This window comes from Chiroxiphia lanceolata, chromosome 11 (assembly GCF_009829145.1).
Source record: "Chiroxiphia lanceolata isolate bChiLan1 chromosome 11, bChiLan1.pri, whole genome shotgun sequence".
Taxonomy (NCBI): domain Eukaryota; kingdom Metazoa; phylum Chordata; class Aves; order Passeriformes; family Pipridae; genus Chiroxiphia; species Chiroxiphia lanceolata.
The window spans coordinates 12,398,913-12,412,464 of NC_045647.1; the positions used below are offsets into that span (position 1 = coordinate 12,398,913).

General features: G+C 63.7%; 1 protein-coding gene across 1 annotated transcript in view; it reads right to left on the minus strand.

Moving 5' to 3' along the window:
* Positions 1-9,346, minus strand: part of COL7A1 (collagen type VII alpha 1 chain) — a 31,154-nt gene extending 21,808 nt beyond the window's left edge. The window contains exons 1-27 of the mRNA XM_032699343.1: positions 9,216-9,346; positions 7,237-7,327; positions 6,945-7,125; positions 6,707-6,866; positions 6,525-6,618; positions 6,283-6,441; positions 5,929-6,092; positions 5,701-5,830; positions 5,480-5,602; positions 4,726-4,875; positions 3,910-4,029; positions 3,656-3,802; positions 3,350-3,466; positions 3,126-3,275; positions 2,826-2,954; positions 2,593-2,739; positions 2,310-2,435; positions 2,095-2,238; positions 1,887-2,012; positions 1,666-1,812; positions 1,457-1,585; positions 1,232-1,378; positions 945-1,064; positions 713-859; positions 499-635; positions 293-419; positions 71-214 (exon numbers count right to left, since the gene is read on the minus strand). Coding sequence (XP_032555234.1) covers positions 71-214; positions 293-419; positions 499-635; positions 713-859; positions 945-1,064; positions 1,232-1,378; positions 1,457-1,585; positions 1,666-1,812; positions 1,887-2,012; positions 2,095-2,238; positions 2,310-2,435; positions 2,593-2,739; positions 2,826-2,954; positions 3,126-3,275; positions 3,350-3,466; positions 3,656-3,802; positions 3,910-4,029; positions 4,726-4,875; positions 5,480-5,602; positions 5,701-5,830; positions 5,929-6,092; positions 6,283-6,441; positions 6,525-6,618; positions 6,707-6,866; positions 6,945-7,125; positions 7,237-7,318 — 3,547 coding nt within the window. The 5' untranslated portion in view covers positions 7,319-7,327; positions 9,216-9,346. The remainder of the gene's footprint in view (positions 1-70; positions 215-292; positions 420-498; positions 636-712; positions 860-944; positions 1,065-1,231; positions 1,379-1,456; positions 1,586-1,665; positions 1,813-1,886; positions 2,013-2,094; positions 2,239-2,309; positions 2,436-2,592; positions 2,740-2,825; positions 2,955-3,125; positions 3,276-3,349; positions 3,467-3,655; positions 3,803-3,909; positions 4,030-4,725; positions 4,876-5,479; positions 5,603-5,700; positions 5,831-5,928; positions 6,093-6,282; positions 6,442-6,524; positions 6,619-6,706; positions 6,867-6,944; positions 7,126-7,236; positions 7,328-9,215) is intronic.
* Positions 9,347-13,552: the final 4,206 nt, after the last annotated feature.

The following is a 13,552-nucleotide window of genomic DNA, read 5'->3' on the forward strand; positions in this document are numbered from 1 at the left end:
TGAGCCAAGAGCACACTCAGCACCCCATAGAACTCCCTGCACACCCTGCTGGGATCCCATCCATTCTCACCCCCAGCCTTGACATCCCTGGCTGCAGCGATGGCATCGTCCCCAGAGGGGCCATCAGCCAAGACCACCAGCACTGCTGGCACCCTGGGCCGGCGCCCTGCGCCGGGACTCAGCAGGTAGGTCCTGGCAAAGGTGATGGCTGCCCCTAGAGAGGGAGAAGGAGGAGGGGACAGTCAGCAGGATCCTGGCAGCCACTGCCCCAGCTCCCAGTGCAGCCCCTCACCGATGGCATTGCCGCTGGGCTCCTCGTAGCGCATGGTGCGGATCTGTTCCAGCACGGCGGGCAGGTCGCTGGAGCGGTTGAGAAGCAGCCAGGGCAGGCTGCGGTAGCTGTATGTGGCCAGAGCCACCTGCAAGGGTGCAGGGGAGCAGTGGGCACCGTGGCCTGCCCATGCCCTCTGAGCCCCCACCGCTGCAGCAGCACCCTACCTGGGTGCCCTCAGGGCCCAGGCGCCCCAGGGCGGACACGGTGTTGGAGAGTAGGGTGCGGACAGCGTCGGCACCCGAGGAGCTGTCACGGGTGCCATGCACCAGAAAGACAACATCACCGTGGGCATCCCTGCAGACTGTGGGCAGGGAAGGGGTGAAGCCACCATCAGAGGGGAGACAAGCCCAGCCCATCCCTGCAGTGACTACACCATACCTGTGCGCTCGCTGACAGATGTCTCGGTGCCTGGTGCACTCCCCAGGAGCGGACGGAGGGTGAAGGTGTAGCGCTGGCCCAGGCGCAGCCCGGAGACCTGCTGGGAGCTGGCAGCGCTGGGCAGTGTCCGCCCCTTCTCCCCACCGGCTGCCGCCCAGGGGACAGTCAGGGGGATCAGCGTGCCCCCACGGGGATGCTGACCCCCCGTCCTGGGGCCACCCATTCATCTCACCTGCAGGAGGGCTCCAGGAAAGGATGTAGCCAGAGGCACCGGGGACTGGGGTCCAGGTGAGTGTCACCGAATCTCTCCGCACCTCCGTCACCCGCAGGCTGGTGATGTGGCCTGGGGCAGCTGACAAAGAGGAGGAAATGCTGTCCCAGCTCCATGGGGAAGCCTTCAACCTGCTCCCAGCTCCCTCCCCAGCCCAAGCCTGGGACAGCCCAGTTCCTGGGTGCCCCTCTGTGCTCAAGCCATGTGTCAAGGGGCTGATGCCACCTTGGCACCAGGCAGTCCCTTACCAGTTATGGCAGTGACAGTGGCTGGCTCACTCTCCCGGCTGCCAGCCAGGCTGGTGATGCTGATTTGGTAGCGCCGGCCTGGCTCCAGCCCTGCCAGGTCATAGGATCTGGAGGTGGCTGGGAGTTGCTGGCTGCGCTGGGGCCCCCCTACCAGGGGCAGAGAGAGGTTAGCAGGTGTGGGTGGGGGCTGTTGGGTTTGCAGGGGTGCTGGCCAGCCACGCTCACCTTCAGCCAGGCGCCAGACCAGGCGATACCCGGTGCTGCCAGCCACCGGCAACCAGGCCAGGTGCAGGCGGTGCTCCGAGGCTTCCATCACCTGGAAGCCACTGACAGGGGTCAGTGGGGCTGCCTCCGCTGTAGGGCAAAGAGACAGGCATTAGGGGCAGGGGTGCCCAGTGCCATCCTGGAGTGCTGCCCCCTGCCCCAGCACTCACGGGTGGTGACAACAATGGAGACGGGGTTGCCCTCTCGGTTGCCAATGAGTGCCGTCACCTTCACAGTGTAGGAGACACCTCCCTCCAGGTCAGGGATGTCAAAGGAGTTGGTGTGTCCAGGAACTCGCCGGCTATTCTCCGAGCCCCCTGGCAAAGACTGCGGCATCAGCCCACCCACCCTGTCACACTCACAGCCCAGCCCCATCCTCATCCCACGTTACCATCCCTACGGCTCCACACCACACGGTAGGCAGTGGCTCCTGGCACACCGACCCAGGTGACACGGGCAACGTTGCTCCTGGATGCCTGGACCTCCAGCTGGGTCACCGTCCCCACCTGCTCAGGTGCTGTGACACCAAGGGGGTCACTGTCACTGAGGTTCACAGCCAGTGGCACCAGACAGCACGGACAGGCAGGAGGACACCTCACCTATCCGTCCCGTGGCAGTGACAGGGCTGCCCTCGCGGCCATCCATGATGGCTGAGACACTGACTGTGTAGACGATGCCAGCACGCAGCCCCTCGATGGTGAAGGTGGTGGGGTCAGCAGGGAGGAAGCGGGATTGCTTCAAGCCTAACACAGATGGCTGGGATAGGAAGGGCTCTGCCTCTACCACCACAGCATCTCACAGTCCACACACTCACCGTCACTGCCTCGCCACGTCAGCAGGTAGCCCCCAGCGCCTGGCAGCCCTCGCCAGGTGACCCGCAGCTGGCTGGGACCGGCCTCCGTCACCCGCAGCTCCGAGATGCTGCCCACAGCTGGGTACTCTGCACCCCCCATGGCACCACAGCGTCACCTTGGGGAATCCAGAGGGACCCCGGAGCCACCCTGCCACCCCAAGGGGTTGCAGGGGGATAGAGGACAAATGCATGCCGGAGTGGGAAAATCCAGGACCAGCAATCCTGGTGCTGGATGTGGACTTACTGAGGCGGACGGGGAGCATGGCAGCACTGCCCTCCCGGCTGCCTACCAGCGCTGAGACACGCACCAGGTAGGTGATGCCCTCCCGGAGGTCACCCAGCTCCAGCCCCGTCTGGCTGCCTGGGATGCGCCTCGTCCTCTCCGTGCCATCTGCCGGGAGCGGGGCAGTGCGGACCCTCAGTGCCAGCTGGTCAGGGCCCCCCAGGTGCCACCCCTGCCCCTGCCCACAGACTCACCCTGGTTGTTGCGCACCACCACTTTGTACTCGGTGGCACCAGGGACACTGGTCCAGCTCAGCCGCACCCACCTGCCCGATTCCTCAACAAGCCGCAGGTCTGACACAGCGCCCACGGGCCCCTCCACACCTGCGGGGGACACGTGAGGCACAGCTGGAGCTGCACAGCCTGGACAGTACAGCCCCTCATAGTCATCCTGGGCCATGACCAGGCAGCTGAGGGGTCTTGTGGCCAAGGGGGTCCCCAAGCTGAGCAATGCCACGTGGGGGACAACCCAGGGGACCCACAGCAGTCACTTACCTGTCTGGAAGGTGGTGACAGGGGTGGCCACCTCCCCACCATCATAGAGCGTGTAGAGGGTGATGCGGTACTCGGTGCCTGGCTTCAGCCCAGTCAGCTGGTAAGTATTGGTGCTGCTGGGGAGAGACACCGTTCTGGGGGGCTCTGGTCCTGTGGGGAGGAAAGGGTCACCACCAGCTGCTGGAACGGAAGGCCCTCAGGGGCAATGGGCACTCTGAGCCCACCTGTGGCTCTCTTCCACTCTAGACGGTAGCCACGGGCATCACGGGCACTGGTCCAGAGCACCTGGATGGACGTGGGACCCAGGATGTTGGTCTGCAGCGTCTGGTCTGTACCTGCCTCTGCAAGAGGAACCCCATGAGCCAGGCTACCCTGTGCCACTCTGCTGTCAGCCACAACTCCAGCAGGTCTTCAGTCCCCGCACACAGCAGGGTAGACAGCATGTGGGGCAATGGCAGACGGTCCCAGCCTCATCCCAGGGCAGAGTACAGGCTAGCAGAAGGATGGCATCACCTGTACCCAACACCTACCTGTCCTCTGCCGCACGGTGGCTGTGGGCCCCTCCAGTTCACCAAAGAGCGGGGCCACTGTCACCACATAGTCGGTGTTGGGCTGCAGCCCCACCAGCGCGTGTGACGTTCGACCGGCATCCAGGTCCACCCTGTGCTTGTCCTGCCCTGTGGAAGCCAGTGCAGCAGTCCCTTGGGGGCTTTGGGCAGCGGGTGCCACCAGCCCCCTCCTGTCCCTCCTCCTAGGGGCCACAAGCTCTGGGACAGGCACCTACCTGCGAGGACTGCCCAGGAGAGCCGGTAGCCGGTGGCACCGCTGACAGGCTGCCAGGCCAGCAGCATGCTCTGTGCTGAGATGTTGTGGACAGCCAAGTGCTGCACACCCACTGGATGTCCTGCAGGAAGAGAGGTGCCTGTCCATCCCCCACATGAGAGGGGCAGGGTGAATCATCTTCATCTGCAAACTGCCTGCTTCAGAGGCAAGAAGCCCCTCTTGCCCTTGCTGACGGATGCTGAACTGCACTGAGGTCACTGAGTGCAGCCCACGCCCAGGCGGCTCCTTCAAAGCACGAAACTCCTGCAAAGTGGAGCTCAAAGCCTTCCTCTTAATGCCTTAAATACTTTCTGTGGGTTAAGACTGCCTGGGGCAGCTGAAGGAATTGGTTTGCCAAAATTTGAGGCTTGTAAAGGTGTTGCCCTGGGGGCCTCACCCTCACTTCTACTCGCTTTCCACCACTCTCTTTCCTGGTGGAAACCACATTTTCCTCCTGCAGAGCACCACACTCAAATTAAAAAAAAACCACCACAGTAATTTTTCAGTCAGAATTTTTTACATCATGTGAGGAAAGCTCTGGTCAACACACTCCCAGAAGGCTGCAAAGGAAATTGGAAGCACACAGCGCTGCACCCTGCCCTGGGACCAACTTTTGGGGCTCAGAGCATCACCTTGTAGTCATGCTTACCTCCATCCCATCCCAGGCAGCAGTGGACCTGGCAGCCCCATCCCAATGAGGCACAGTGACTGGAGGGACATCCCTGTGCTGGGAACCCATCCTTAACCCTGGCTGAGCCCAGGGCCAGGCAGTGCTTACGTGTCCGGGCGGTGAGGGTGGCAGGGACAGCAGGCTGCTGTGCATAGCGGGGTTGGAGCATCACCACGTATTCTGTGTCAGGGTGCAGGTTGCTGAGTGTGGCTGATTGTGCACTGGCCCCCAGGCTCTTCTCCTCCCCCTGGGTTTCTCCTGGAAGGACAACAGAGGAGTGTGGGTGGGCGCAAGGACATGGAACATACCAGACCCAGCAGGGAAGGGGTGTTTATGGGCTGGCACCCTGCCCTGAGGATGCCAGTTGTTGCCAGGGGTGGGGAGTACCGGGAGAGGCTGGGACATGGGCCAGGGCAGGGGCACCCCTTGGATCACCCAGGGCCAGGGTGGGGCTGCCAGGTGTGCAGCTTCAGCCCAGCCCCTGGCTGGGACGGGGGTCTGCTGCCTGCCCCCCCCGTGCAGCAGTCATAGGGGCAGATATGTGCCTGTGCTCCCAGCCCTGAGTTGGGGCGCACACATCAGGCCCCTGGCCATCATGCACACCCAAGCACACACCCTGAGCCTTGAGCATGAAGCCTCCAGGAGTACACAGGCTGCCTCCACAGCCCTGCACACACGTGTGCCCCACAGCCCACGCACGCGTGCTGGCTGTTGCAGTGAAGGCAGGCATGCACACACCCGCAGCACTCTGGGCATGCATCCCTGCATCAACCCCCATCCATGCACTCCCCGTGCCCACGGGGCTGCTGTGCAAAGGCAGGGCATCCAGGCAGCACCAACCCTCGTAGGACCATCCCCTCACCTTGCACAGTGTAGCTGAGGCTGTAGCCCTGAGGGAGCTCAGGGCCAGGCTGCCAGGCCAGTCGCAGGAAGGTTGGTCCAGTCTCCACCACACGAAAATCCAGCATGGAGCCAGCACGGCTTTCTGGGGGCACACAGGAGCAGGGATGAGCTCTTAGCCCCACATGCTGTGGGCACCCAGTGCCTGTGCTCGCCCCTGTCCCCAAGAGTATGGACACTCACGGGTCCGTGCTCGGCTGGACACTGACTCGCCGATGCTGTTGGCATACTGGGCGGTGACAGTGACCAGGTACTCCGTCCCCACGCGCAGTCCCCGCAGTACAGTGCTCGTCTCCTGTGGCCCCAGACTCACCTGGGCAGGAAGAGTATCACCCCCTTGCCATCCCTAGGTCATGTGTGGAGCCACCAGGGACCCCCAGGAACTCTGAGCAGCCAGGTAGGAGCACTCACCTCCTGCCTCTCTGCCATGATCGGCTGTCCCAGCCCCGTCAGCGGCACATGTTGCACCCGGTAGCCAGTGACGGGGCCACTGGCTGCCGTCCAGCGGATCCGCAGCTGGTCAAAGCCCCGCTCCAGGATCTCCAGGTTGGAGGGGCCGGTGTGGCTTTGCCCATCTGTGGGGAAGCAGGGGCTGTTGGTTCCAGGGTGCATGAGGCAGAGGGGAGACCTTGCTGGGGCAGCACAGACAGGTGTCTGTTGGGATGGGATGGCCAGGAGGGCATTTTGGGTAGGGATGGGTGCTAAGAGTGCACCCATGGTGAGCGCAGCCTGGCTCCTGTCAGGGAGGAGGATGGGGGCCCATACCCAACAGACGCAGAGTGCCCCCAACACTCGTGCACACCCTGCGTGTCATCAGTGGCACCAGTGTGCTCAGCAGCTTGAAGTCACCGACGTAGAAGAAGAAGGCCTCAGTAGGCGTTGAGGCCACACGAATTAGCTCCTTGTGGTCAGCGTTCTTAACCCCTGGGAGGGATGGAGATAATGGGTGAGGGAGCGACCCGCACCAAGCAGGAGACCCCCTCACATGGAGCTGAAGCCTCGCTCACCCACGGCAAAGATCTTGATCCCCTGGCTCTTCAGTTTCGCTGCTGGCCCCTCGGCATCATCCTGGGACTTGCCATCTGTGATGAGGATGCAGATCTGTGGAGGCCAGGCAAGAGATGTGAGACCCAGCATGGGGCCCATGGACCCAATACTTCTCCCCGTGTCGCCAGAGCCCTGCATGTACCTGGGGGACCCCGGGCCGGAGCTGTGTGGGGCCAAAGAAGTTGTCAGCAACGTAGCGGAAGCCAGCACCAGTCCGCGTGTTGCCACCCTTGTAGCTCAGCTGCTGGATGGCCCTCCGGACACTTGTGCCATCAGGGTGCTGGGAGAAGGTGAACTCCACCCTGGGGGGTGCAGAGGGACAGTGTCACCTCCCAGCCCTGCCACCCTGCTGCCCCACATGGCCTCTCCCCAGGGCTCACCGTGGGTCGTCACTGTACTGTGCCACGGCAAAGCGCACCGCCTTCTCACCCACCACCTGCACAAAGGGCCCCACCAGGTCATCCATGAAGGTGCGGACGGTGCGGAAGTTGTTCCTGCCGATGCTGGACGAGCCATCCACCAGGAAGGCGATGTCAGCCTCCAGCACATCCTCGCACACGGCTGTGGAGCAGTGACAGTGCTCAGGGCATGGAACAGCAAAATGGCACGGTGGTGCTGGCCCTCTCTCATCATCCCACCTCTCTCATCATCCACCCAGTGCTCAGCACCCACCTTGGCTCCTCTTCTGCGCCATGGCAGGCAGGGGACCCAGGAGCAGGGGGAGCACAGCCAGGAACAGGAGCTGGCCACTCATCGTGGGAGCCTGCAAGAGAGGATGCTGCCACCATTGCCCCACAGCAGCCCTACACCTCGGGGACAGCAGTCCGGGAGGTTCCCAGCACCACCTGTGCCAGGACGCCTGGCAGCATTGGGAGGGCGGGGTGCCAGTGCCATCCCAGGCACCCCACGGCACAGGGAGAGCCCCGCTTCAGGTGGGGGCAGGCGGGCAGCAGCTGGCCCGTGTACACCCGGTGGGGTTGCCCAGAGTGCGAGAGATACGGGCAGCGCCTGGCCCCCCTCCAGCCCTCCCGGTCCAGCCCAGGCTCTGCCTCCCGCCAGCCCTTCCCCTACCCATGCCGCGGCACCGGCAGCAGCGCACCCCGGCCGCCCCTGCCTCCCGGTCCCCCCCGCCCGCAGGGGCTCCCTCCGCCCCAGGAAAGTGCTCTAGGGCAGCGGGGAGCCAGCGTGGGCAGCCCTGCCCGCCAGCCCCACGCCCCGCCGCTTCCCACCCACGCGGCGCCGGAGGACACCTGGCCCGACACCCCCGCGATGGCCACGGCGGGTCCCAGCCCCAGCACCGCCCGGCCCGGGCGGAGCAGCCCCGCCGCGGGAGGGTGGGCGAGTGCCCGCGGGTGCCCGCGCAGGAGGCTCGGTCGCCCCGCAGCGCCCCCCGCCCGCGGCAGGACCCCCGGCCCGGCCCCAAGCTCACCCGCCGTCCCCGCGGGGACGCTCCGTCCCGCACCGCTCCGCGCCGTTCCGTGCCGAGCCGAGCCGGGCGCAGGCGGTGCCGGCGCGCACCGGCCCCCGGCGCTCCCGCCCCTTTATGGAGGGCGGCCCGGAGCGCGGTCCGGGGGGGGAGCGGAGCAGCGCGGCCCCCGCCCAGCCCGGCCCCCCCAAAGGGCTTTTCCCACCCGCTCCCCTGCGAGGGAAGAAAGGGAAGCGGCTCCTCGGGCTGTCCCCCATCAAGGGCAGCCCTTGGCTGCACCACGCACAGGGGCTGAAGGGCTCCGAGGCGGGGATGAAGCAGGAGAGGGCTGGACCCCGGGGAGCATTTCTGATGGACTTTCTGCCGAGACCTCGTTGAGGGGCCGAGTGGGCTCCAGTAAGGCCCAAGGCAGTTTTCCCTCCAGCATCTGCATCCTCCAGGAAGGTGAGCAGCTCTGGGACCTGCCAGCCAGGAGCTGGCTGCTCACCTCCATCCATCTCAGGAGAATGTGATGCCAGGGCCTCACCTTGGGCAGAGCTGGATGGAGTTGCCACAGGGACCTGAGCCCCTGACCCCCCCTCCGTGTTAGAGTCTGACTCTGAGCACCAGCCCTGGGAACGATAATGGTGGTGAAGGGCTACTCCCCATACCAACACAGCTCCCACAAGGCTTCAGGACCGCCAGGCCTTGGCCAGGACCTTTCCTGCCCCATGTAGGGCTCTAGTACCCACGGTTCTTGTACAGAAACTGCCCTGGAGCCATCTGTGGGGCATCCTCCTGCCCTGCTCTAGACACCATCTCCCAGCAGCTACCAGAGCAGACCAGTACCTGAAACCTACCCCAGAGCTAGAGAAACTGGCCACTGAAGATGTGACTGCTGCTGCTGGGAGGAGGCAAAAGAGAAAGGATGCTCAGCAAGGTGAGCAGGGACCTTATGTTGCCCTGGTCTCACTTCCTGCCCACTCAGTGACTGGTGGAACTGTGCCCTGGGGCTCCTCCATAGCCCAGGGTGCACCGCTGACCCTCAGGGCACCCCTCACCTCCAGCACAGCCTGTAGGGCCACGCTGCTCCTTGGGGCACATCACACTGCACCCCATCCTCCCCCCTGGTGTCTGTGCTCACCTGAGGCTGACTCCAGCTCATGGCCGTGCCCTGCACTTCATGCCACCTGCGCTCTGTCCCCTTGGTCACCCAACATTCCCCTGTCCCCAGCACCTCACATACCTGTGCTCTCCCAGCCACCGGTGCAGGGGCTCCCGTCCGGCTCCTGGCAGGGCAGTGGGTAGGTCCGGGGGCATCTTCTTGTGGGCAGCAAGGAGAGTGACAGTGGGGGTCGCTGGGACCCAGGGCCACCTCACAGCTGGGGGCCCGGGGCAGGGCCACCGGCCACGGAGCAAAGATGCTCCAGGGTCGGCTGTAGGCAACTTTCCCAGGCACACGCTGTTCCCGAGCAGGGGAGGAGTGGCGATGCCCCAGCTCTTCTTAAAGGCGCAGCAAGCAGTGCATCCCCTCCTCTTCGTTAGCCCTCCTCTCCTTAGACCCCAACCCTGGCCCCCACACCTGGTCGGGGGGTTCCGAGATTCACCGTGGTCACGGGTTTCCCCCTGCCTGCCCCAGCCCTGTGAGTCCGGCCGTGAGTCCCGCATCCTCAGGTCAGGACCATTCCCAAACCCTCCTCCCGCCAGAGCTCGTTTAATGAAGACAAGGCAGCCTGTCCCAATTAGACAAGGGGCTTCGTTAAACAGGGAGCGGAGGGGCCTGCCAAGGGCGCTGTGTCTGGCCCCGGGCCCGGAGCTGGTGGAGCAGCCCCAAGGCGCGGTGCCGGCGACAGGGCACGGGCGGCCGGGGGTCACCCCGGCAAACGGGGGCAGCGCTGGGGCGAGCATCGCCCAGCGGGCACCGCAGGCAGCGGCACCGGGACAGTGACACTTCGCAGCCATGCCAGGGGCTCTGCCTGCCACCTCGGGCCCCACGACTGTGGAAGGCACCAATTTGGGGTGGTCCCCAAACCCCAATCCCCCATGGACAGCATCTTGACCATCTTGCCAGCGGCATTCCGCTTACGTTGGCACTGGATGGGGGTACGCAGGTGTGCTGGGTCCCCAAAACCAGAGTGCCTCCCCCTCTGCGGTGTTTCCCAGCTTCCCCCTGCATACCAGGGCCAGGCAAGGAATCCGCGGCCCGCGGCGCGGGACGGTGCTGCCTCTGCAGAGCGAGAGCACCAGGTGCGAGTGACTCACGCGGCGCACCGCGCCGCTGCAGCCTGTCCCTCCGGGAACAGCCCGAGAGGCTGTCAGCCCTTCCTGAAGCCTGGCAGGCTGGCAGCCAGGCCACCAGTCACTCCTGTAGCCCAGACTTGGGGTTCCCCATCTCCCAGCTGGCTCAGCCCCAAAGCACACTGACTCCTCTTCCCTGACACTAATAAAAGTTTGTAGGGCTGACCCTGACCCCAGCTTCCTGCCTGTGCATGCCATCCTGGTCCCCAAATGCCACTCATCAGCCGATCAGATCATGAGAAGGCAAAAAACATATCCCCGGGTCCCACTGACCCTGGTCCTTGCAGGGCACTGCTCAGGCAAGCAGGAGGTCACGCCACCCCCAGGCATAGGAGCCCCCCCAGTTTGAGAGTGCACACAAGGGAAGCACCAGGGCTGAGCTTCTCCCTGCCCACACTTGCCAGGCGTGAGGCCTCACCGCTGCTTTAGTGGGAAGCAAGAAGTGAATCTGTTTTCTTCAGCCCCAGGTGAGGTTTTAGCTCTCTCGGGTGGGATGAGTCATACATACATTATGGTGAGATGCTGCACAGTGAGACGGGTGCTGGGATGCAGAGCCAACTGTGCTTGTGGTGCTGTGGGGTCTGTGCCCCATCCTCTGCCCACCCTCTCCACATCCCACAGCCACTGCCTCTGGTGCTGATCAAACACAGGCTGGGATTCAGCACAACTCTTACAGGATTTCAGTTTTCTAATCCTACAGTGAACCTGCAGTGCTCCTCACTCCAGCATGACACAGGCATTCCCCAGCCAGTGGGAATGCATGGAGCAGCTCTGTGGGTGCTGGGAGGGAGAAACCCCCTCTCCAGGCACTTTTAAATTGGGAAGCTTTCAGACAGGGGGGAGCAGCGGGGAGTTGGTGCCGAGGCGGGTGAGGAGAAGAGAAGCTGGCCAGAGCCCCGAGGGGGAACCTCGCCTGCCACAGGGGCCAGTTGGGACACGCTCCAGGAATGTCTCCTTGCACCACTCACTGCCAGCTCTATGCTGTGGCACCCAGCCACCCAGCACCAGCATCCTGGGAAAGGGGCCCATGACCCCTTACCGTCATCACCAGTCAGCTCGGGGACAGCCCGGAGGGACAGTGTCACACAGTGCAGCCTTGGGGAACCCCTGTGCCACCCCGTGGGACACCCCAGCAAGCCCAGGGGCCACAAAATAGGTCAGAGTGGGGAACTGGTCACCCCTTACCTCCTACTGACCTGTTCCAAAGGATCTGGGGTGGGAGACAGCCGTGCCAGCCCCTCCAGGCTGCAATTCATACAAAGGGAACAGACAGCAGACCCCCAGCTCCTCCATGTTGCAGGGGACAGCTTGCAGCACCCCCTATCCTGCTGCTGCCCAAAGCCACATCCCTGCAGGAAAAGGAATCAAAGTATGACATCAGGGTGAAGCCATGACCCACGAGCTGCCCTCTCTGCCCAGTGGCTCTGGGGATGCCCAAAGCAAGGGGGATGCTCCCAGTTGTGGGGTCGATGGAGGCAAGTGGTCCCACTGCAGTAGGGCTTGGTTAGGATGAGCCCACTGTGCCCCCAGATCAGGACTCCACGTGGGGTGGGTGCGTGTCCCAGCTGTCCCACAACTGCTGTGCAAGGATGGGAAGTTTTTCTTGCCCATAAACTGTTGTGTCTGGAGGCTGCTGCCAGCACGGCTGCACACCGGCATCGCACGAAGCTGCACTGGAATGCGGCCAGACCCTGCTGGCCACACAGAACGGGCTCAGGGAGAACGGTAACACCATGAGGATGTGGCCCCCTTGGCTAAGTCAGGCAGGAGAAGGCAGCCCTGGCCAGAAGACAGCAGGCTGGCTCTCAGGGACAGTGAGAGAGAGGAGAGCCAGGCACCGCCAGGGCTCTGCAAAGGGCCAGCGGTGCTTTGCAATGGCATGTGGCCAGCATGCCAGAAGGGGAAGGTGATGATGGGGATGATGGAAGCAGGACGAGGAGCCAGCAGCATGGCATGGAGTTCTAGAGTTGCCAGTTAACGACTTGCCTTGAGCTGCGTCCTGCGGCTGGGCTTTGGGTGATGCTGGGGATGCCCAGAGAGGCTGCACAGTGGCTGGGGGTGGGTGTCAGGGACCAGAGAGAAGGGTTAAGCAGGCTGCAGACAGGAGCTGCAGGTGACCACTCACACAGCCTGGTTCATCTACAGGAATCCAGCTTCTCCACTTACTGAGGCAAGAGCTGCTCCCCTTCAGTCCTGGCCCTACAGCACCAACTTTGCAGCAGGGTCCAGGCTCAGTAAAATCAGCCTTGCTTGCCCTTGAGGATGAGGATGCAGGAGACAGTGGAAATGCAGGGACCAGCTGCAGCAAAGCTCCTTCGACACATTTGTGTGAAGCCAATGCTGCTTTTCCTCATGCTGAGGGTCCCATGGGGTGCTCATGCCCTAGAGATGCCCCAGACAGCCCAGCACACACAGCTATGGAAGGGAAACTCCTGCTTCTTTGTACGGGCAGATGAATTCCCTGCCTTGGGGTTATGAGGTTCGAGGTGCTCCCAGCCCAGCCCTGGCTGCAGGGTTTGCAGGCAGCAGCAGGCAGTGTCTGGCAGCACCTGGGGCACAGCCAGGCTTGGGGTGCACGAAGGGAGACCCAGGGACCCAAAGCAGTGCAAGAGCAGGGACTGGCAGAGCAGAGGGAGTGGTTTCCCCTTGGGTGTCTGCAGGAAGGAGGAGATGAAGGGAAGCCGAGGGAGCGCTGCCAGCCCACGCTGTGCACACTCAGGGCATGTGTAGGCTGGGCGGACGGTGTGCAGAGCGTGACTCAACACGCAGGGTGGCTGAGCCAGCCCGTGCCCGCCTGCACCCACCAGAGCTGCCCAGCCTGCCTGCCCAACCCTGCAGGGGTCCCCAGGGACCGGCATCATCGGCAGCGCAGCACCTCAGGCCAGGTGATGAGATGCAAAGGTGAAAGGTGGCATTCCTGCTGCCCCGTTCCAGGGAGAGCAGCCCGGGGCAAGGCCAGGTCACTGGTGCTTCCCTGCAGCGCTGGGGAAAGTGAGGGGATCATCTTACCTGCAAACACTAAGGTGCCATATCTCTGGCTGCCTCTAGCCCTCACCAGCATCCCTCTGGAAAGGTGTGTGGCAGATAGGACAGCTCAGCCCCTGCTGGGTGCTGGGGGCCTGTCACTTGGCCTTGCAGGGTGCTTGCCACACTGCTCCAAATCTGGCTCCCAGGGGCACACGGCTTCAGGGAACTGGAGGGGCACACAGGAGCCACAGCACTGCTCCCAGGTACCTCACAGGAATGCAGACCAGCACCACGGGCAGGGTGGTACTACAGCTCTCT